At 44.9% G+C, this 22,263-nt stretch overlaps 1 protein-coding gene across 1 annotated transcript in view; it reads left to right on the top strand.

The window, feature by feature from the left end:
- pds5b (PDS5 cohesin associated factor B) overlaps positions 1-18,250 on the top strand; it is a 102,763-nt gene extending 84,513 nt beyond the window's left edge. Inside the window, exons 30-35 of the mRNA XM_052520427.1 lie at positions 2,283-2,428; positions 3,466-3,535; positions 5,773-6,173; positions 7,630-7,713; positions 11,938-12,070; positions 17,010-18,250. Of these exons, the coding sequence (XP_052376387.1) occupies positions 2,283-2,428; positions 3,466-3,535; positions 5,773-6,173; positions 7,630-7,713; positions 11,938-12,070; positions 17,010-17,042 (867 nt within the window). The 3' untranslated portion in view covers positions 17,043-18,250. The remainder of the gene's footprint in view (positions 1-2,282; positions 2,429-3,465; positions 3,536-5,772; positions 6,174-7,629; positions 7,714-11,937; positions 12,071-17,009) is intronic.
- The last annotated feature ends 4,013 nt before the right edge of the window (positions 18,251-22,263 follow it).

Raw genomic sequence — 22,263 nt, 5'->3', positions numbered from 1 at the left:
TAATATGGAGTTGTTCCCCCCTTTGCTGCTGTAACAGCCTCCACTCATCTGGGAAGGCTTTCCACTAGATGTTGGAACATTGCTGCTATAACAGCCTCCACTCTTCTGGGAAGGCTTTCCACTAGATGTTGGAACATTGCTGCTATAACAGCCTCCACTCTTCTGGGAAGGCTTTCCACTAGATGTTGGAACATTGCTGCTATAACAGCCTCCACTCTTCTGGGAAGGTTTTCCACTAGATGTTGGAACATTGCTGCTATAACAGCCTCCACTCTTCTGGGAAGGCTTTCCACTAGATGTTGGAACATTGCTGCTATAACAGCCTCCACTCTTCTGGGAAGGCTTTCCACTAGATGTTGGAACATTGCTGCTATAACAGCCTCCACTCTTCTGGGAAGGCTTTCCACTAGATGTTGGAACATTGCTGCTATAACAGCCTCCACTCTTCTGGGAAGGCTTTCAACTAGATGTTGGAACATTGCTGCTATAACAGCCTCCACTCTTCTGGGAAGGCTTTCCACTAGATGTTGGAACATTGCTGCTATAACAGCCTCCACTCTTCTGGGAAGGCTTTCCACTAGATGTTGGAACATTGCTGCGGGGACTTGCTTCCATTCAGCCACAATAGCATTAGTGAGGTCGGACACTGATGTTGGGCGATTAGGCCTGGCTCGCAGACGGTGTTCCAATTCATCCCAAAGGTGTTCGATGGGGTTGAGGTCAGGGCTCTGTGTAGGTCAGTGAAGTTCCTCCACACCGATTTCGACAAACCACTTCTGTATGGACCTCGCTTTGTGCACAGGGGAATTGTCATGCTGAAACAGGAAAGGGCCTTCCCCAAACTGTTGCCACAAAGTTGGAAACTCAGAATTGTTTAGAATGCCATTGTATGTTGTAGGGTTAAGATTTCCCTTCACTGGAACTAAGGGGCCCGAACCATGAAAAACAACCCCAGACCATTATTCCTCCTCCACCAAACTTAACAGTTGGCACTATGAATTTGGGCAGGTAGTGTTCTCCTGGAATCCACCAAACCCAGATTTGTCCTCCGTACTGCCAGATGGTGAAGTGTGATTCATCACTCCAGAGAAGTGTTTCCACTGCTCCAGAGACCAATGGCAGAGAGCTTTACACCACTCCAGACGACGCTTTGCTTTGTGCATGGTGATCTAAAGCTTGTGTTCGGCTGCTCGGCCATGGAAACCCATTTCATGAAGCTCCCGACGAACAGTTATTGTGCTGACGTTGCTTTGAGGCAGTTTTGAACTCTGTAGTGAGTGTTGCAACCGAGGACAGGTGATTTTTACACGCTTCAGCACTTTGCGGTCCCGTTCTGTGAGCTTGTGTGGCCTACCACTTCGCAGCTGAGCCGTTGTTGCTCCTAGACATTTCCACTTCACAGTAATAGCACTTGCAGTTGACCGGGGCAGCTCCAGCAGGGCAGAAAGTTGACGAACTGTCTTGTTGGAAAGGTGGCATCCTATGACGGTGCCACGTTGAAAGTCACGGAGGCCATTCTACTGCCAATGTTTGTCTATGGAGATTGCATGACTGTGTGCTCAATTTTATACACCTGTTAGCAACGGGTGTGGCTGAAATAGCGGAATCCACTCATTTGAAGGGGTGTCCACATACTTTTGTATATATATAGTATACTTTAAAATGACTAAACCCAAATTGAAACTGTGTAGAAATAATGGACCTACATTCATGCAGTGTCTCCACTGTGTCCAGCTGGCTAATTAATAATCACCGAAGTTAGAAAATACATATCTGGAGGGGAGATGTAAGTGAGAAAAATGAGTTTGACTCCCCTGTTCTGATCTCCTCTCTTCCCTTCTTCCCTGTTCCCCCTCACCCCTACACATCCTCCCTCTCTCCTCCTTCACCCCTACACATCCTCCCTCTCTCCTCCTTCATCCCTACACATCCTCCCTCTTTCCTCCCTCCCTCACCCCTACACATCCTCCCTCTCTCCTCCCTCACCCCTACACACACCCCCTCTCCCACCCCTACACATCCCCCTCTCTCCTCCCTCACCCCTACACATCCCCCTCTCTCCTCCCTCACCCCTACACACACCCCTCTCCCACCCATACACATCCCTCCTCCCTCACCCCTACACATCCCCCTCTCTCCTCCTCACCCCTACACACACCCCTCTCCCACCCCTACACATCCCCCTCTCTCCTCCCTCACCCCTACACATCCCCTCTCTCCTTCCTCACCCCTACACACACCCCTCTCTCTCCCCTACACCTCCCCCTCTCCCCTCCCCCCAGCCTAAAGCAGCTAACGTGTTAGGAGCAGTGAACAAGCCCCTGGCCTCAGCAGGCAAACCCATCCAGAGTAAAGCATCACGCATGGAGACGGCTAGCAACGAGGATAGTACCTCAAACCCCAGCTCTCCTCAACGCACCAAGACCAGGTACACACACCTCTTACCCTAGACCTGACCTGTCCTCCTGCCTCGCTGTCCCAGACATGAGTGTCTCTAACCTGTCCTCCTGTCTCCCTGTCCCAGACATGAGTGTGTCTCTAACCTGTCCTCCTGACCTCCCTGTCCCAGACATGAGTGTCTCTAACCTGTCCTCCTGCCTCGCTGTCCCAGACATGAGTGTCTCTAACAATGTCTCCCTGTCCCAGACATACATTTACATTTAAGTCATTTAGCAGACGCTCTTATCCAGAGCGACTTACAAGTGTCTCTAACCTGTCCTCCTGCCTCGCTGTCCCAGACATGAGTGTCTCTAACCTGTCCTCCTGACCTCCCTGTCCCAGACATGAGTTTCTCTAACAATGTCTCCCTGTCCCAGACATGAGTGTCTCTAACCTGTCCTCCTGCCTCGCTGTCCCAGACATGAGTGTCTCTAACCTGTCCTCCTGACCTCCCTGTCCCAGACATGAGTGTCTCTAACAATGTCTCCCTGTCCCAGACATGAGTGTCTCTAACCTGTCCTCCTGCCTCGCTGTCCCAGACATGAGTGTCTCTAACCTGTCCTCCTGTCTCCCTGTCCCAGACATGAGTGTCTCTAACCTGTCCTCCTGTCTCCCTGTCCCAGACATGAGTGTCTCTAACCTGTCCTCCTGCCTCCCTGTCCCAGACATGAGTGTCTCTAACCTGTCCTCCTGTCTCCCTGTCCCAGACATGAGTGTCTCTAACCTGTCTCCCTGTCCCAGACATGAGTGTCTCTAACCTGTCCTCCTGACCTCCCTGTCCCAGACATGAGTGTCTCTAACCTGTCCTCCTGTCTCCCTGTCCCAGACATGAGTGTCTCTAACCTGTCCTCCTGTCTCCCTGTCCCAGACATGAGTGTCTCTAACAATGTCCTCCTGCCTCCCTGTCCCAGACATGAGTGTCTCTAACCTGTCCTCCTGCCTCCCTGTCCCAGACATGAGTGTCTCTAACAATGTCTCCCTGTCCCAGACATGTCTCTAACCTGTCCTCCTGTCTCCCTGTCCCAGACATGACAGTGCAGAGGACCACAGTGAGAATGAAGACATCATGAAGAAAGGAGACGCCTCCGACACAAAGGTGAGCGTCTGAAATGTGTTGTGTAGCTCCATGAAGTTCTTTTTAAGATGATTTGTACATGAAATGTGAAAATGCTAATATCAGGGATATTGACCCGCATTGGTTTTTATATCACAAATGCTAAAACGTTAGCATTGGGAAACCGTGGCCGGGGTAAAACCCCGAAACAATGGTTTCTGGCCGTACCTTTATCCATACACTGTTCACAGGGTAAGGAATCCAACGTGTCCTTTTACTATGCCACTAAGTCAAGTCAAATCAAGTCTAAATTGTATTTGTCACATACACATGGTTAGCAGATGTTAATGCGAGTGTAGCGAAATGCTTGTGCTTCTAGTTCCGACAATGCAGTGATAACCAACAAGTAATCTAACCTAACAATTCCAAAACGACTGTCTTATACACAGTGTAAGGGGATAAAGAATAAGTAAGACTCATTCGCTGAGAAAGTGTATTGTCACTTGGAAATACATCTATTTGTTCACTGGGTAATCCAAATAAGCGTTCAGTCAGTTACCCTCAAAGTAACAAACTGTCAAATCCAACTCAGTTGACACTACTGTCTCTTTACAGTCAAATAGCACTTTGTTGACACTACTGTCTCCTTAGTCAAATAGCACTCAGTCGACACTACTGTCTCCTTAGTCAAATAGCACTCAGTCGACACTACTGTCTCCTTACAGTCAAATAGCACTCAGTCGACACTACTGTCTCCTTAGTCAAATAGCACTCAGTCGACACTACTGTCTCCTTAGTCAAATAGCACTCAGTCGACACTACTGTCTCCTTACAGTCAAATAGCACTTCGTTGACACTACTGTCTCCTTACAGTCAAATAGTGGTCCTTCTGTAGCTCAGTTGGTAGACACGCCAGGGTAGTGGGTTCGATTTCGGGACCACCCATACGTAGAATGTATGCACACATGACTGTAAGTCGCTGTCTCCTAAATGCCATATATTATTATTATTTTAGTCAAGCACTAGCACTACAGTCAAATAGCACTCAGTCGGACACTACTGTACAGTCAAATAGCTTGACACTAGTCTCCTTACAGTCAAATAGCACTCAGTCGACACTACTGTCTCCTTACAGTCAAATAGCACTTCGTCGACACTACTGTCTCCTTACAGTCAAATAGCACTCAGTCGACACTACTGTCTCCTTACAGTCAAATAGCACTCAGTCGACACTACTGTCTCCTTAGTCAAATAGCACTCAGTCGACACTACTGTCTCCTTACAGTCAAATAGCACTTCGTTGACACTACTGTCTCCTTACAGTCAAATAGCACTCAGTCGACACTACTGTCTCCTTACAGTCAAATAGCACTTCGTTGACACTACTGTCTCCTTACAGTCAAATAGCACTTCGTTGACACTACTGTCTCCTTACAGTCAAATAGCACTCAGTCGACACTACTGTCTCCTTAGTCAAATAGCACTTCGTTGACACTACTGTCTCCTTACAGTCAAATAGCACTCAGTCGACACTACTGTCTCCTTACAGTCAAATAGCACTCAGTCGACACTACTGTCTCCTTACAGTCAAATAGCACTCAGTCGACACTACTGTCTCCTTACAGTCAAATAGCACTCAGTCGACACTACTGTCTCCTTACAGTCAAATAGCACTTCGTTGACACTACTGTCTCCTTACAGTCAAATAGCACTCAGTCGACACTACTGTCTCCTTACAGTCAAATAGCACAGTCAAATAGCACTCAGTCGACACTACTGTCTCCTTACAGTCAAATAGCACTGACACACTGTCTACTGTCTCCTTACAGTCAAATAGCACTCGTTGACACTACTGTCTCCTTACACAAATAGCACTCAGTCGACACTACTGTCTCCTTACAGTCAAATAGCACTCAGTCGACACTACTGTCTCCTTACAGTCAAATAGCACTCAGTCGACACTACTGTCTCCTTAGTCAAATAGCACTCAGTCGACACTACTGTCTCCTTACAGTCAAATAGCACTCAGTCGACACTACTGTCTCCTTACAGTCAAATAGCACTTCGTTGACACTACTGTCTCCTTACAGTCAAATAGCACTCAGTCGACACTACTGTCTCCTTACAGTCAAATAGCACTTCGTTGACACTACTGTCTCCTTACAGTCAAATAGCACTTCGTTGACACTACTGTCTCCTTAGTCAAATAGCACTCAGTCGACACTACTGTCTCCTTACAGTCAAATAGCACTTCGTTGACAATACGGCCTTCTTTACAGGACAGTGACAAACCCCGGGGCCGTAAACGAGGCGCCGCCTCCAGTAACCTTGACGACAACCCTTCTCCTAAACCCAAGCGCGGCCGCAAGAAGGCAGCAGCAGTCGACCCCGAGGACCAATGGGGAGAGGAGTCCCGACTCGGCGACGCCCAGACGGAAGACGAGCAGAACAGCCCGCCCAAAAAAGGGCGTAGGGGGCGATCCACGAAGGCCGCGCCAGCCAATCAGGAAACTCCAGCTAAGGGGAGGGGCCGGGGCCGGAAGAAGGCAACTCCTCCCCCTGAAGAAGAGGATGAGGGAGGAGAGGAGGAAGAAGAGGAGGAAGAGGAAGAAGAGGAGAATATGGAGCTGAAGACTAAGGGAGGAAGACCAGCGCGGGCGGCAAGGAGATCAACACAGAGGTCAGAGGGCATTTGGTGTTTTCTCCTTGATATGTGATGTAGTCACCTCATATACCATCCTGTAAGATCTGTTACTGTTCTGTTGACATACATTCGTAAACAGTGCATTCAGAAAGTATTCGAACCCCTCGACTTTGTCCACATTTTGTTATGTTACAGCCTAGCGTCGCTGCACAGTTATTTTCAGGTCTCTCCAGAGATGTTCGAACGGGTTCAAGTCCGATCTCTGGCGGGGCCACTCAAGGACATTCAGAGATATGTCCCGAAGCCACTCCTGCGTTGTCTTGGCTGTGTGCTTAGGGTCGTTGCCCCAATCGGAGGTCCTGAGTGTTCTGGAGCAGGTTTTCATCAAGGATCTCTCTGTACTTTGCTTCGTTCATCTTTCCCTCGATCCTGACTAGTCTCCCAGTCCCTGCCGCTGAAAAACATCCCCACAGCATGATGCTGCCACCACCATGCTTCACCGTAGGGATGGTGCCAGGTTTCCTCCAGACAGGACGCTTGGCATTCAGGCCAAAGAGTTCAATATTGGTTTCATTAGACCAGAGAATCTTGTTTCTCATGGTCAGAGTCCTTTAAGTGCCTTTAGGCAAACTCCAAACCTTTTACTGAGGAGTGGCTTCTGTCTGGCCACTCTACCATAAAGGCCTGAGTTGGTGGAGTGCTGCAGAGATGGTTGTCCTTCTGGAAGGTTCCCCCATCTCCACAGAGGAACTCTGGAGCTCTGTCAGAGTGACCATCAGGTTTTTGGTCACCTCCCTGACCAAGGCCCTTCTCCCCCGATTGCTCAGTTTGGCCGGGCGGCCAGCTCTAGGATGAGTCTTGGTGGTTACAAACTTCTTCCATTTAATAATGATGGGAGGCTACTGTGTTCTTGGGGACCTTCAATACTGCAGAAATGTTTTGGTACCCTTCCCCAGATCTGTGCCTCATCACAAACCTGTCTCAGAGCTCTACGGTCAATTCCTTTTGACCTCCGTGTGTGCCTTTCCAAATAATGTCCAATCAATGTAATTTACCAAAAGGTGGACTCCAATCAAGTTGTAGAAACATCTCAAGGAGGATCAATGTTATCAGGATGCACCTGAGCTCAATTTCGAGTCTCATAGCAAAGAGTCTGAATACTTCTGTAAAGTATTTCTGTTTTTTATTTTAATTCATTTCTCAAAACCTGTTTTGGCTTTGTCATTATAGGGTATGTATGTGTAGATTGAGGAAAACAATTAATTTAATCCATTTTAGAATAAGGCTGTAAGGTAACAAACAAAATGTGAAAAGGTCAAGGGGTCTGAATACTTTCCAAATGCACTGTAGACATTTATGCTCTTTTTTTAAATCATCTGTTTATTATTTCAAATGAAGAGAGATATTAACATTAACTGCGGTGTTTAAAGAATCACACATTTATCTGTGTTTGTTGTCAAAAACCTCTAAATCCTGTTGCTTTCCTTCCCAGTTCTGAGTCTGCTGAGTCCACCCCAGTGAAGAAGAGAGGCCGGCCGGCCAAGGCAGCAGCACAGCCCGCCAAGAAACAACCAGCGTAAGTGTGTGTGTGTGTGTGTGTGTGTGTGTGTGTGTGTGTGTGTGTGTGTGTGTGTGTGTGTGTGTGTGTGTGTGTGTGTGTGTGTGTGTGTGTGTGTGTGTGTGTGTGTGTGTGTGTGTGTGTGGCAGGTGTATGGCAGGTGATTCGATATGTATTGAGAAACATGAGATATGATACAGAAACTATACATTATAGTTTGAAATGTTTCAGTTCGATGCGATACATTAATTGTTGCGTTAACACATTTGTTTTCTAAATTAAAATCTGCTGCTGATGGAGCTCATAAGCTGGACCTCTCTGAGCTGGGGCCTCTCTGAGCTGGGGCCTCTCTGAGCTGGGCCTCTCTGAGCTGGGGCCTCTCTGAGCTGGGCCTCTCTGAGCTGGGCCTCTCTGAGCTGGGGCCTCTCTGAGCTGGGCCTCTCTGAGCTGGACCTCTCTGAGCTGGGCCCTCTCTGAGCTGGGCCTCTCTGAGCTGGTCCTCTCTCAGCTGGGCCTCTCTGAGCTGGGCCCTCTCTGAGCTGGACCTCTCTGAGCTGGGCCCTCTCTGAGCTGGGCCCTCTCTGAGCTGGGCCCTCTCTGAGCTGGGCCCTCTCTGCGCTGGGCCCTCTCTGAGCTGGACCTCTCTGAGCTGTGTGTGAGTGTAAATGATTGATGTCTATGGTGTGTACCTGATCTAGGGATGCAAAGGGTTGGAATCTTTCTGGTAATGTTCCATGGCAAGTTAAGCCGGGAATTTGGGGAATTTAGCTTCAATTCGTCAAAAAAGTTTAAAACAGTGAACATAACAGTGAACCTTTTTTGTGGGATACACACAAGGCATTTCTAGGTCTTGTGATATATTTTGGTTGAACTATCCCCAATTCAATGGAATTGCAACCCTCTGCATGTAAGGGAAACTAGGCATCTACCAGCCTACACTGTTCCATCACATGTACAGCTGATTCTCAAGAGATGCTATTGAGCCCACACTGTCTGAGCCATGGACTACATGCTTTCTGGTAAGTTTTGATACTGGGTGGGGTGAATATATTTTATATGACATGATTTTTTGTTAACTAGTAAATAGTAGCCTACAACAAAGTGTGTTTAAATCATTTCTAATTTGTTAACAATTTCTGCTAGTTCTTTTTGCTACCATATGGGATTTAGCTGTCTTGACCCTGCTAACTGAGTGTTGAAACATGTATGGAAACAGGTGAATTATTATAAAACATTGATCTTACGAAGGAGTTGTTTTAATCTAACTGCTTAAATATTTATCTGTACAGGGAATTGTTTTTGTTTGATTTTTTAACAATTTTTTCCCTAATCTTTACAGGAAAATACCACAGGCACTATCTGATGTGGAGACATTTCACTGCAGCTACTGTAGAAGGAAAAGCTGTGTACATTTGCAAATACTGTGCCAAATCATATGTGAAGAATGCAAGAAAGATGCAGAATCATCTGGCCAAGTGCATAAAGTTGCTTCAGCGCTCACAACAAGCGACCTCTGACAAAAGTCCCTCTACTTCTATTCGAGGTGAAAATGATGAATCTGACACCTTACCGTTCGTTACCAACAGCTCACGGGCCTCCTGGAATCAGAAGTGTTTATGACTCAATGGAGAAATGTTGATGACTGTCTCTTGCTCGAGCGGTGTAGGCAAACTGGTTCACCTCTGATGCTCACAGGCCATGTGTGTATTGGAAGAGATTTCATGAAGGTTCTTTGCCCAGCATGCACCACTCCAACCAGGTATGCTTTATTACTCATTTGCTGGATGCAAAAGTTCAACAGAGTTCAAGTGAAGGTCAAGCAAATCATAGAGAAAGCAGACTGTATTGCAATCATCTCTGATGTGTGGCCGAAAGTTTGTGGGCAAGGAATAATTAACTACATCATCTCCACCCCTCAACCAGTATTCTACAAGAGCACAGACACAAGGGAAAACAGACACACTGGTCTCTACAATGCTGCAAACATGAAGGTTGCTTGGTCTAAAGTGGAGGAGCCCTACCCTCACATCACACCCATTGGCTGTGCTGCTCATGCATTTAATCTGCTCCACAAGGACATCATGGCACTGAAAACAATGGATACACTCTAGAAGAGAGCCAAGGAAAATGGTTAGGTATGTGAAGGGTCATCAAGTTATAGCAGCAAATCTACCTCACCAAGCAAAGTGAGAAGAATAATCGCACCCCATTTAAGCTACCCAGCAAAACCCTGGAGGGGAAGGAGTCTCTCCAAGAAATGGCCATATCACAGTCTGCCGATATGGACAGTCCCATCAAGAGGATCCTCCTGGATGATGTATTTTTTGAGTGTTAATCAGCCAGAAACTCCTGAAATCTATAGCAGTAGCCGTTGCACAGATTGAGGGAGACAAATGCCGTCCTGTCTGATGTTCAGACTCTGCTTGCAGATGTAAGAGAAGAAATCTATACCGTCCTGCCCACTTCACTGTTGCTCCAAGCAGAGGAAACTGCACTTCTGAAATGCCTCAAAAAGTGTGAAGACTTCTACCTGAAGCCCATTCAAAAAGTGTGAAGACTTCTGCCTGAAGCCCATTCAAAAAGTGTGAAGACTTCTACCTGAAGCCCATTCAAAAAGTGTGAAGACTTCTGCCTGAAGCCCATTCAAAAAGTGTGAAGACTTCTACCTGAAGCCCATTCAAAAAGTGTGAAGACTTCTACCTGAAGCCCATTCACGCAACAGTGTAGATGTTGGACCTCAAGTATGCCACCTGGCAAGAGCATCCTGTCTGGTGCAGAGATCAACAAGGCCTATGGTGTCATCACTACCACGTCTCGCCACATTGGCCTGGATGAGGGCAAGGTTCTTGGCAGTCTGGCGAAGTACACTTCCAAGCAAGGGCTTTGGGATGGAGATGCAGTATGGCAGTCGTGCCAACATATCTCATCAGCCACCTGGTGGAAGGGACTTTGTGGATCTGAGGCTCTTTCCCCTGTTGCCTCCATCATCCTCCAAATCCCACCAACATCAGCCACCTCAGAGCGCAACTGGTCCTTGTTTGGGAACACACACACCAAAGCACACAACAGGCTGACCAATACAAGGGTTGAAAAATTGGTAGCCATCTGGGCAAATTTAAGGCTTTTTGAGCCTGACAACGAACCATCCTCAACAAGGTTGGAAAGGGACAGTGAAGATGAGGCCTCAGTCTGATGTTCAAGAGGTGGACATTGAGGAGGTCCAGGGAGAAGACATGGAAGCCTGAGAGGAAGACAACCAAAGCTTTAGTTTCTAGAATATCATTTTAAAGACGTATGTTGAAAACATTTTTGGGAGATGTGATGGATCATTGGGGATCATTCAATATTCCCTTTTGTTGTTCATTGACATCATCCCATGTCAAGTCATTTAATTAAAGTTCAATTCATACTAAATTATATATTTTTTTATTTCTATTCGAAGAATTTAATGATTTTCAATTGTCAACTTATCTTTCTGTCTCCATATGATATGGTAAATATATCCAATTCAAAAAAACATCTACATTTAAATTATATTAATATTAATTTGCATATATTTCCGTTAATTCCCACATATTCCCGTTAATTCCCACGGAACGTTTCCACCTCTGAATAATCTGATCTGATCTGATCCATAAGGAAACTCGGCATCTACCAACCCACTGTCAGAATAGGGAGGGACAATGTACCCTTTGTCACCCCCCCCCCCACTTGGGATCTGAAATCTCTATCGTCCACTAATTAACAGAGATTAAGTGTTTGAGCTAGTAATGTATTAATACTTATAAATTAACAATGACATAGCCAATATATATATATATATATACATAGCAGGACTTTTGATCTCACCCCCATGTCAAAATCAAATGGTTTTTGACCGTTTCAAAGTTTTTCGAGTGATCTTGTCTGCTGTGCTCCTCAAAAAAGTAATTTCTGACCTCGCTATGAAATGATCAACTTTTACTCTCTAAAAAATGACCGTATACACTGATTGTTTAAAGCGGCAATATGTACCTTTATTGGGGTGACACAGCCAAATTCACCTAGAAATGTGAGATATATATATCTGTCATTCTCATTATAAACAAGTCTCAGAAGCGGTAGATCTGTTCTTTGTGCGCTATTTCTATGCTTCCCGTGCTTAAGTTAATGTTTTTTTGCATTTGTTTGTGTGAGTGTGTGCAGCCTTTGTGTGTATGTCCTTGTGTGTTTTCTAAACCAGCCTCCTCCCCTGTCCTGTAGGCGTGGCCGTGGTAAGGCAGCAGCACCGCCAGCAGCCAAAGAGGACTCTGAGGAGGAGATGGAGACACCGGCTGAGGAAGAAGAGGAGGAGCAGGAGGAAGTGGAGAAGGAGGAAGAACAGACCACTCCTAAAGTAAAGGAAACTTCAACTCTGAACCCTAACCTTTCACCCCTAAACCTTTTAACCCTCAATAGGATATGCAGAAACTCAACCCTTTTGGTATCTTACCAGATGTATGTTCTGACCAGCTCTGTCTGTCAGGGTCAATGCCAGTTCAGGAAGTACACTCAGCTCTGTCTGTCAGGGTCAATGCCCGTTCAGGAAGTACACTCAGCTCTGTCTGTCGGGGTCAATGCCAGTTCAGGAAGTACACTCAGCTCTGTCTGTCAGGGTCAATGCCAGTTCAGGAAGTACACTCAGCTCTGTCTGTCGGGGTCAATGTCAGTTCAGGAAGTACACTCAGCTCTGTCTGTTGGGGTCAATGCCAGTTCAGGAAGTACACTGGCATTCACATTCTCTTCTTTTCCTTCTCAATTAGCAAGAGGTGGAATTTGAATTTGGTTTACTTTCTAGATTTAACCGGGATTTAAATGCAATTGACCCTTGTTGTCTGGCTGTTTGTTCTATGTTGAAGATATCCCCTCGGGCTGTTTGTCCGTAAAAACTCACGGACACTAGAGAAGCCGAACCAAGTTTAATTCTCCCCAAAGGGTTCGACACAGCTGTATATTCAGACAGAAGAAATGGATGCCCCCGTGGTGGTATTCATACCCCACTTTGGGTGGAGTCTCCTCCTCATCTCTAAACATGACATCCTTCCTGCTAAGCAGGAAACTAAGTGATATGTGGTGGTATTCATACCCACTTTGGGCGGAGTCTCCTCCTCATCTCTAAACATGACATCCTTCCTGCTAAGCAGGAAACTAAGTGATATGTGGTGGTATTCATACCCACTTTGGGTGGAGTCTCCTCCTCATCTCTAAACATGACATCCTTCCTGCTAAGCAGGAAACTAAGTGATATGAGCCTTCAAACAGTTTCTCCCCTTTATCAGTACATTCACATGTGATCGTTTCCCCTGCACCTAACCCCTCCCAAGCTTCATTATGGTATACCTCATGTCTCAGGTGTAACTAATGATCCTAGCCTCCACTCTTCTGGGAAGGCTTTCCACAAGATGTTGGAACATTGCTGCTATAACAGCCTCCACTCTTCTGGGAAGGCTTTCCACAAGATGTTGGAACATTGCTGCTATAACAGCCTCCACTCTTCTGGGAAGGCTTTCCACAAGATGTTGGAACATTGCTGCTATAACAGCCTCCACTCTTCTGGGAAGGCTTTCCACTAGATGTTGGAACATTGCTGCTATAACAGCCTCCACTCTTCTGGGAAGGCTTTCCACTAGATGTTGGAACATTGCTGCGGGGACTTGCTTCCATTCAGCCACAATATGTTAGTGAGGTCGGACACTGATGTTGGGTGATTAGGCCTGGCTCGTCTTCCAATTCATCCAAAAGGTGTTGGTTGGGTTGAGGTCAGGGCTCTGTGCAGGCCAGTCAAGTTCTTACACACCAATCTCGACAAACCACTTCTGTATGGACTTCGCTTTGTGCACTGGGGTATTGTCATGCTGAAACAGGAAAGGGCCTTCCCCAAACTGTTGCCACAAAGTTGGAAGCACATAATAATCTAGAATGACATTGTATGTTGTAGGGTTAAGATTTCCCTTCACTGGAACTAAGGGGCCCGAACCATAAAAAACATCCCAGACCATTATTCCCCCTCCACCAAACTTAACAGTTGGCACTATGAATTGGGGAAGGTAGCGTTCTCCTGGCATCCGCCAAGCCCAGATTCGTCTGTCAGATGGTGAAGTGCGATTCATCATTCCAGAGAACACGTTTCCTCTGCTTCAGAGTCCAATGGCGGTGAGCTTTACACCCCTCCAGCCGACGCTTGGCATGAAATATATTTTATGAATGGCATTTTTTTCTCTCGTGACAAATTGCCAGCTGGCCACCCTTGCAAACAAACAAACATTACAAAAATTCAGTGTGATAATTATTTTTCCGGTGTTTTTCTTCAATCCGCATAAAGAGTTTTAATTCAATTGAAATCAAATCTATACATAATAGTGAATAAGGTTATCCAAACAATAATTAATGCATTTGTAAACATTTCTAAAAACTTGTTTTGTCATTATGGGGTTATTATTTAATCCATTTTAGAATGAAGCTGTAACGAAACTAAATGTGGAGAAGGCGGAAGGGGTCTGAATACTTTCCAAATGAACCGTGAATAGATTGTAAATACAGACAGTAAATACAGACAGTAAATACAGACAGTAAATACAGACAGTAAATACAGACAGTAAATACAGATAGTAAATACAGACAGTAAATACAGACAGTAAATACAGACAGTAAATACAGACAGTAAATACAGACAGTAAATACAGATAGTAAATACAGACAGTAAATACAGACAGTAAATACAGACAGTAAATACAGATAGTAAATACAGACAGTAAATACAGACAGTAAATACAGACAGTAAATACAGACAGTAAATACACATAGTAAATACAGATAGTAAATACAGACAGTAAATACAGATAGTAAATACAGACAGTAAATACAGACAGTAAATACAGACAGTAAATACAGACAGTAAATACAGATAGTAAATACAGACAGTAAATACAGACAGTAAATACAGACAGTAAATACAGACAGTAAATACAGACAGTAAATACAGACAGTAAATACAGATAGTAAATACAGATAGTAAATACAGACAGTAAATACAGACAGTAAATACAGATAGTAAATACAGATAGTAAATACAGACAGTAAATACAGACAGTAAATACATTTACATTTAAGTCATTTAGCAGACGCTCTTATCCAGAGCGACTTACAAATTGGTGCATTCACCTTATGATAGTACATACAGACAGTAAATACAGACAGTAAATACAGATAGTAAATACAGACAGTAAATACAGACAGTAAATACATTTACATTTAAGTCATTTAGCAGACGCTCTTATCCAGAGCGACTTACAAATTGGTGCATTCACCTTATGATAGTAAATACAGACAGTAAATACAGATAGTAAATACAGACAGTAAATACAGACAGTAAATACAGACAGTAAATACAGACAGTAAATACAGATAGATATAGAAAAATAATACGGAAGGTAGCCCTTTTTATTCAAGGTTCTTGTCTAAATATTCCGCAAAACGCAAATACACAACGGGCAAAAAAAACATTTGTTTTTCTCCTCATCACTCAGCTCCATAATACCAGGGTATATCTGGTGGTCTGTCTCCTCATGACTACATAATACCAGGGTATATCTGGTGGTCTGTCTCCTCATGACTACATAATACCAGGGTATATCTGGTGGTCTGTCTCCATAATACCAGGGTATATCTGGTGGTCTGTCTCCATAATACCAGGGTATATCTGGTGGTCTGTCTCCTCATGACTACATAATACCAGGGTATATCTGGTGGTCTGTCTCCTCATGACTACATAATACCATGACTACATAATACCAGGGTATATCTGGTGGTCTGTCTCCTCATGACTACATAATACCAGGGTATATCTGGTGGTCTGTCTCCTCATGACTACATAATACCAGGGTATATCTGGTGGTCTGTCTCCTCATGACTACATAATACCAGGGTATATCTGGTGGTCTGTCTCCTCATGACTACATAATACCAGGGTATATCTGGTGGTCTGTCTCCTCATGACTACATAATACCAGGGTATATCTGGTGGTCTTTCTGGAATAAGAATAAGTGTCTGTCGTGGTCAAAAGGGCAATAGAGGATAACATTTTGTTCTCTATTTCTTCGAGGTCACAATAGTTAGTCCTTCCTCCATCTGCTAAATGGCATATTTCTTTCTTCATATTTCATTTCACCACAATACTGACCTGTTTTGATACTCAGGGACGATACCGATCTCTTGTTCTTAGGTAGGTTGTACACAATATATCTCTCACACATTAATTCACCCTTAAACTAAATATTCTCAATTTGGGACTATGATTCATCTCCTCCATCCATTTATTTTTCATATTTCATCAACAGTTTAAAAAAAAAAGTAAAATCTGTCTCCTTTAACTTAGCATCTTAAGCTTGTGTTCGGCTGCTCGGCCATGGAAACCCATTTCATGAAGCTCCCGACGAACAGTTATTGTGCTGACGTTGCTTTGAGGCAGTTTTGAACTCTGTAGTGAGTGTTGCAACCGAGAACAGGTGATTTTTCACGCTTCAGCACTCTGAGGTCACGTTCTGTGAGCTTGTGTGGCCTACCACTTCGCAGCTGAGCCGTTGTTGCTCCTAGACATTTCCACTTCACAATAACAGCACTTACAGTTGACCGGGGCAGCTCTAGCAGGGCAGAAATTAGACAAACTGACTTGTTGAAAAGGTGGCATCCTATGACGGTGCCACGTTGAGTCACGGCTCTTCAGTAAGGCCATTCTACTGCCAGTGTTTGTGTATTAAAATTGCATGGCGGTGCTCGATTTTATACACCTGTCAGCAACGGGCTGAAATAGCAGAATCCACTAATTTGAAGGGGTCTCCACATACACTATATATACACACAGAAGTATGTTGAGTATTAGTTGGTTAAACATCAGACTGACTGTTGATTGGTTAAACATCAGACTGACTGTTGATTGGTTAAACATCAGACTGACTGTTGATTGGTTAAACATCAGACTGACTGTTGATTGGTTAAACATCAGACTGACTGTTGATTGGTTAAACATCAGACTGACTGTTTATTGGTTAAACATCAGACTGACTGTTGATTGGTTAAACATCAGACTGACTGTTGATTGGTTAAACATCAGACTGACTGTTGATTGGTTAAACATCAGACTGACTGTTGATTGGTTAAACATCAGACTGACTGTTTATTGGTTAAACATCAGACTGACTGTTTATTGGTTAAACATCAGACTGACTGTTTATTGGTTAAACATCAGACTGACTGTTGATTGGTTAAACATCAGACTGACTGTTGATTGGTTCCACAGGGTCGACGGAAGACCGGAGGAAGAAAAAGATGAACAGAGGACAAGAAAAAAAGGGAAGGAGAGAGAGAGGTGGAGTGGATCATTGGACACTTGTCTTCTCTAAAGGAGAGAGGGAGCGAAGGATAGATGGAGAGAGTGGAAGATGGGAGGGATGGAGATTAGACTTTTCTGAACTTTTCATACGCTGACGCTCCTACCTTTACACACACACACACGCGCGCACACACACACACACACACACACACACACACACACACACACACACACACACACACACACACACACACTCTTATAACATCAGTATCAATAACCGTAAGTTGTTTTTGTGATGCATTGTGATATTGTTCACCACATCTGTTCGAGAGAGAGAGAGAGATCTCAAATGATGAAGATCCCATGAGTTGTAAATAGTATCTTTCATGTCTGTGTTATGGTTGTTTTGTTGATTGACTGACTGGGTGCTGTTGTATAGCTTTTAGTTCCTGTCTGTTCCAAATGGTACTGTATTCCCTATATATAGTGCTCTACTTTGGTCTCTGGTCAACAAGAGTGCACAGTATAGGGAATAGGGTGTTATTTTGGCCCCGGATCTGAAAGTGCGCTACTTGTTTTACCCTCAAAATGAAATCAGTTTTTAAACAAGGCCTTTCAGCAATGCTGTCTTTTTGTCATGTTCCCCTGTGTCCTCTTCGCCTGAACCCTGACTTCAACTGAACCCTGACATCAACTGAACCCTGACATCAACTGAACCCTGACATCAACTGAACCCTGACTTCGCCTGAAAATCCTGACTTCGCCTGAAAATCCTGACTTCGCCTGAAAATCCCGACTTCGCCTGAAAATCCCGACTTCGCCTGAAAATCCCGACTTCGCCTGAAAATCCCGACTTCGCCTGAAAATCCTGACTTCGCCTGAAAATCCTGACTTCGCCTGAAAATCCTGACTTCGCCTGAAAATCCTGACTTCGCCTGAAAATCCTGACTTCAACTGAAATCCTGACATTAGATTTCCCGTACATTTACTATTTTACTCTTTTGTGAAGTCAATCATGTAATTTTTCCTTTGTAGTTTTTTAACAACAAAAAAAGTCAATTGGTTTGTTTACAGCATTGTATATTCACGCCTTGTTGAGTTGTCGTTTTTGTTTTTTTAAACCCTCTGGGAGAAAATTTCAGAAAACTGTGTCGGAATGTTGAATGTTTATTATAAATCAATAAAGTTTTAGTGTTCGTTCCATTTGACACCTGGCTGGCACCTCCTGCTGTGATCAGATGTGGTTTTAGTCTGGATAACGCTGCGTTAGAGACTTGGTCTAGGTCCCAAATGGAATCCTGTATAGTCCACTACTTCTGACCAGAGGCTATAGGGCAGTGAGCATACCACCTTCATACCACTGCTGGCTTGTCCCAAATGGCACCCCGTATAGTCCACTACTTCTGACCAGAGGCTATAGGGCAGTGAGCAAACCACCCTTCATACCACTGCTGGCTTGTCCCAAATGGCACCCTATATAGTCCACTACTTCTGACCAGAGGCTATAGGGCAGTGAGCATACCACCTTCATACCACTGCTGGCTTGTCCCAAATGGCACCCTATATAGTCCACTACTTCTGACCAGAGGCTATAGGGCAGTGAGCATACCACCTTCATACCACTGCTGGCTTGTCCCAAATGGCACCCTATATAGTCCACTACTTCTGACCAGAGGCTATAGGGCAGTGAGAAAACCACCCTGCATCCCACTGCTGGCTTGCTTCTGAAGCCAAGCAGGGTTGGTCCTGGTCAGTCCCTGGATGGGAGACCAAATGCTGCTGGAAGTTGTGTCGCAGGGCCAGTAGGAGGCACTCTTTCCTCTGGTCTAAAAAAATATATATGCCAATACCCCAGGGCAGTGATTGGGGACATTGCCCTGTGATGGGACGTTTAAACAGGTGTCCTAACTGTGGTCACTAAAGATCCCATGGCATTTATCGTAAGAGTAAGGGTGTTAACCCTGGTGTTCTGGTTAAATTTCCCAATCTGGCCCTCATACCATCATTGCCACCTAATCATCCCCCCAGTTTCCAATTGGCTCATTAATTCCCCTCCTCTCCCCTGTAACTATTCCCCAGGTCGTTGCTGCAAATGAGAACGTGTTCTCCGTCAACTTACCTGGTAAAATAACGGATAAATTAAAAATGTAAAAACTCAAAGGTCCCTGGTCAAATGTTGTGCACTAGATAAGGAAACCTGTGCCATTGGAGATGCAGATACATACCCCACTTTGGGTGGAGTCTCCTCATCTCTAGATAAGGAAACCTGTGGAGATGCAGATCGCGTCACATCCACCCAGTCAGCTCCTGTTTGTCTCTGTCGTATCGATAAAGTTGTCCATACAACCAGACTTTCTGTGGTTTCTTTATGTAATGTATACACTCACATTGTGTTGATTTTTTTTTGTTGTTGTTGTCACTCCGACTACACACCGCAACTTCCTCAATCCTCTGGAGACAGTTTACAATATATAATATAATAATAATATAATAATATATGCCATTTAGCTGACGCTTTTATCCAAAGCGACTTACAGTCATGTGTGCATACATTCTACGTATGGGTGGTCCCGGGAATCGAACCCACTACCCTGGCGTTACAAGCGCCATGCTCTACCAACTGAGCCACAGAAGGACAGCAGTATGTAGGGTATAGGGTGCAGGCTTAACATGTGGGATCAGTTGCTATGGGAACTGTCTCGTCCACCGCCATGAAAAACAGACACAATGGAACACATTCCCAAAAGAGAGGAGGTTCACCAATACAACATGGTGTTCCATCAGTAACACTCCTACAATGACATAAATACCAGACTCGTGGTAGTGTAACAGAACATACAAAACTGTCATCAAATTGAGAGAGGGGTCCGTGTAACCAGCTCAACACAGTTACAGCAATGACAGCAAAATATTTAAATAAAAAAAATTATCCTTAAGGAAAAACATATATATATCACATGATCTTATGTGAAGTTAATGTGATGACATGTGAATGCAACGTGTTAACATGAAGCTATATGTGAAAACATGATCTCATGTGAAATAAATGTGACAAGATGGGGATGCAACATTTCAACATGTGATACCATGAGATTACACGTGACAACATTTGAAAACTGAAAATTCTATTTTCAAATGTGAATGTGTAGGGAGGGTGATTATGCTGTGTGCCTGGCGGGTGTGGGCCTCAAGACCACCCAGGTTTTCTGAACAGCAACCCCACTCTTCTGCAGCTTCAGGTGAGGGAAACTCCTGGAGGGAGAGGGCAGGTCGCCCCCTCTGGGTCGTTTCCCATCCACACTTCTCGTAATGGAGTCTGATGTCCACAGCGTACTGCAGCACAGTTCCCCTGGTGGATTGATTTGATATGAGTCCCAAATGAAAGCATCAGGACTGGAGTCAATTCAGGAAGTACACAAATTCAGGAATTCAAATTACTCAAATGTTTTTTAAATTGGGAAAATGTTGAATTTGAATTGAAGTTTGGTTTACTTTATAAATTGCAGTGTAATTGACCCCAACCCTGGAAATGATTATGGAAGCCTTCATCTCAGGTTCTCCGTGCCCTCTAGATCTCCTTTCTCCTACCTCTTCTTCATCTCAGGTTCTCCGTGCCCTCTAGATCTCCTTTCTCCTACCTCTTCTTCATCTCAGGTTCTCCGTGCCCTCTAGACCTCCTTTCTCCTACCTCGTCTTCATCTCAGGTTCTCCATGCCCTCTAGATCTCCTTTCTCCTACCTCTTCTTCATCTCAGGTTCTCCGTGCCCTCTAGATCTCCTTTCTCCTACCTCTTCTTCATCTCAGGTTCTCCATGCCCTCTAGACCTCCTTTCTCCTACCTCTTCTTCATCTCAGGTTCTCCATGCCCTCTAGACCTCCTCCTTTCTCCTACCTCTTCTTCATCTCAGGTTCTCCATGCCCTCTAGACCTCCTTTCTCCTACCTCTTCTTCATCTCAGGTTCTCCATGCCCTCTAGACCTCCTTTCTCCTACCTCTTCTTCATCTCAGGTTCTCCATGCCCTCTAGATCTCCTTTCTCCTACCTCTTCTTCATCTCAGGTTCTCCATGCCCTCTAGACCTCCTTTCTCCTACCTCTTCTTCATCTCAGGTTCTCCATGCCCTCTAGATCTCCTTTCTCCTACCTCTTCTTCATCTCAGGTTCTCCATGCCCTCTAGATCTCCTTTCTCCTACCTCTTCTTCATCTCAGGTTCTCCATGCCCTCTAGATCTCCTTTCTCCTACCTCTTCTTCATCTCAGGTTCTCCATGCCCTCTAGATCTCCTTTCTCCTACCTCTTCTTCATCTCAGGTTCTCCATGCCCTCTAGATCTCCTTTCTCCTACCTCTTCTTCATCTCAGGTTCTCCATGCCCTCTAGACCTCCTTTCTCCTACCTCTTCTTCATCTCAGGTTCTCCATGCCCTCTAGACCTCCTTTCTCCTACCTCTTCTTCATCTCAGGTTCTCCATGCCCTCTAGACCTCCTTTCTCCTACCTCTTCTTCATCTCAGGTTCTCCATGCCCTCTAGATCTCCTTTCTCCTACCTCTTCTTCATCTCAGGTTCTCCATGCCCTCTAGACCTCCTTTCTCCTACCTCTTCTTCATCTCAGGTTCTCCGTGCCCTCTAGATCTCCTTTCTCCTACCTCTTCTTCATCTCAGGTTCTCCGTGCCCTCTAGATCTCCTTTCTCCTACCTCTTCTTCATCTCAGGTTCTCCATGCCCTCTAGATCTCCTTTCTCCTACCTCTTCTTCATCTCAGGTTCTCCATGCCCTCTAGATCTCCTTTCTCCTACCTCTTCTTCATCTCAGGTTCTCCATGCCCTCTAGATCTCCTTTCTCCTACCTCTTCTTCATCTCAGGTTCTCCATGCCCTCTAGATCTCCTTTCTCCTACCTCTTCTTCATCTCAGGTTCTCCGTGCCCTCTAGATCTCCTTTCTCCTACCTCTTCTTCATCTCAGGTTCTCCATGCCCTCTAGATCTCCTTTCTCCTACCTCTTCTTCATCTCAGGTTCTCCATGCCCTCTAGATCTCCTTTCTCCTACCTCTTCTTCATCTCAGGTTCTCCGTGTCCTCTAGACCTTTCTCCTACCTCTTCTTCATCTCAGGTTCTCCATGCCCTCTAGATCTCCTTTCTCCTACCTCTTCTTCATCTCAGGTTCTCCGTGCCCTCTAGATCTCCTTTCTCCTACCTCTTCTTCATCTCAGGTTCTCCATGCCCTCTA

This window comes from Oncorhynchus keta, chromosome 6, assembly GCF_023373465.1.
Source record: "Oncorhynchus keta strain PuntledgeMale-10-30-2019 chromosome 6, Oket_V2, whole genome shotgun sequence".
Lineage (NCBI taxonomy): Eukaryota > Metazoa > Chordata > Actinopteri > Salmoniformes > Salmonidae > Oncorhynchus > Oncorhynchus keta.
The sequence above is the reverse complement of the archived record's forward strand: the minus strand, read 5'-3'. Positions and strand labels throughout refer to the sequence as shown.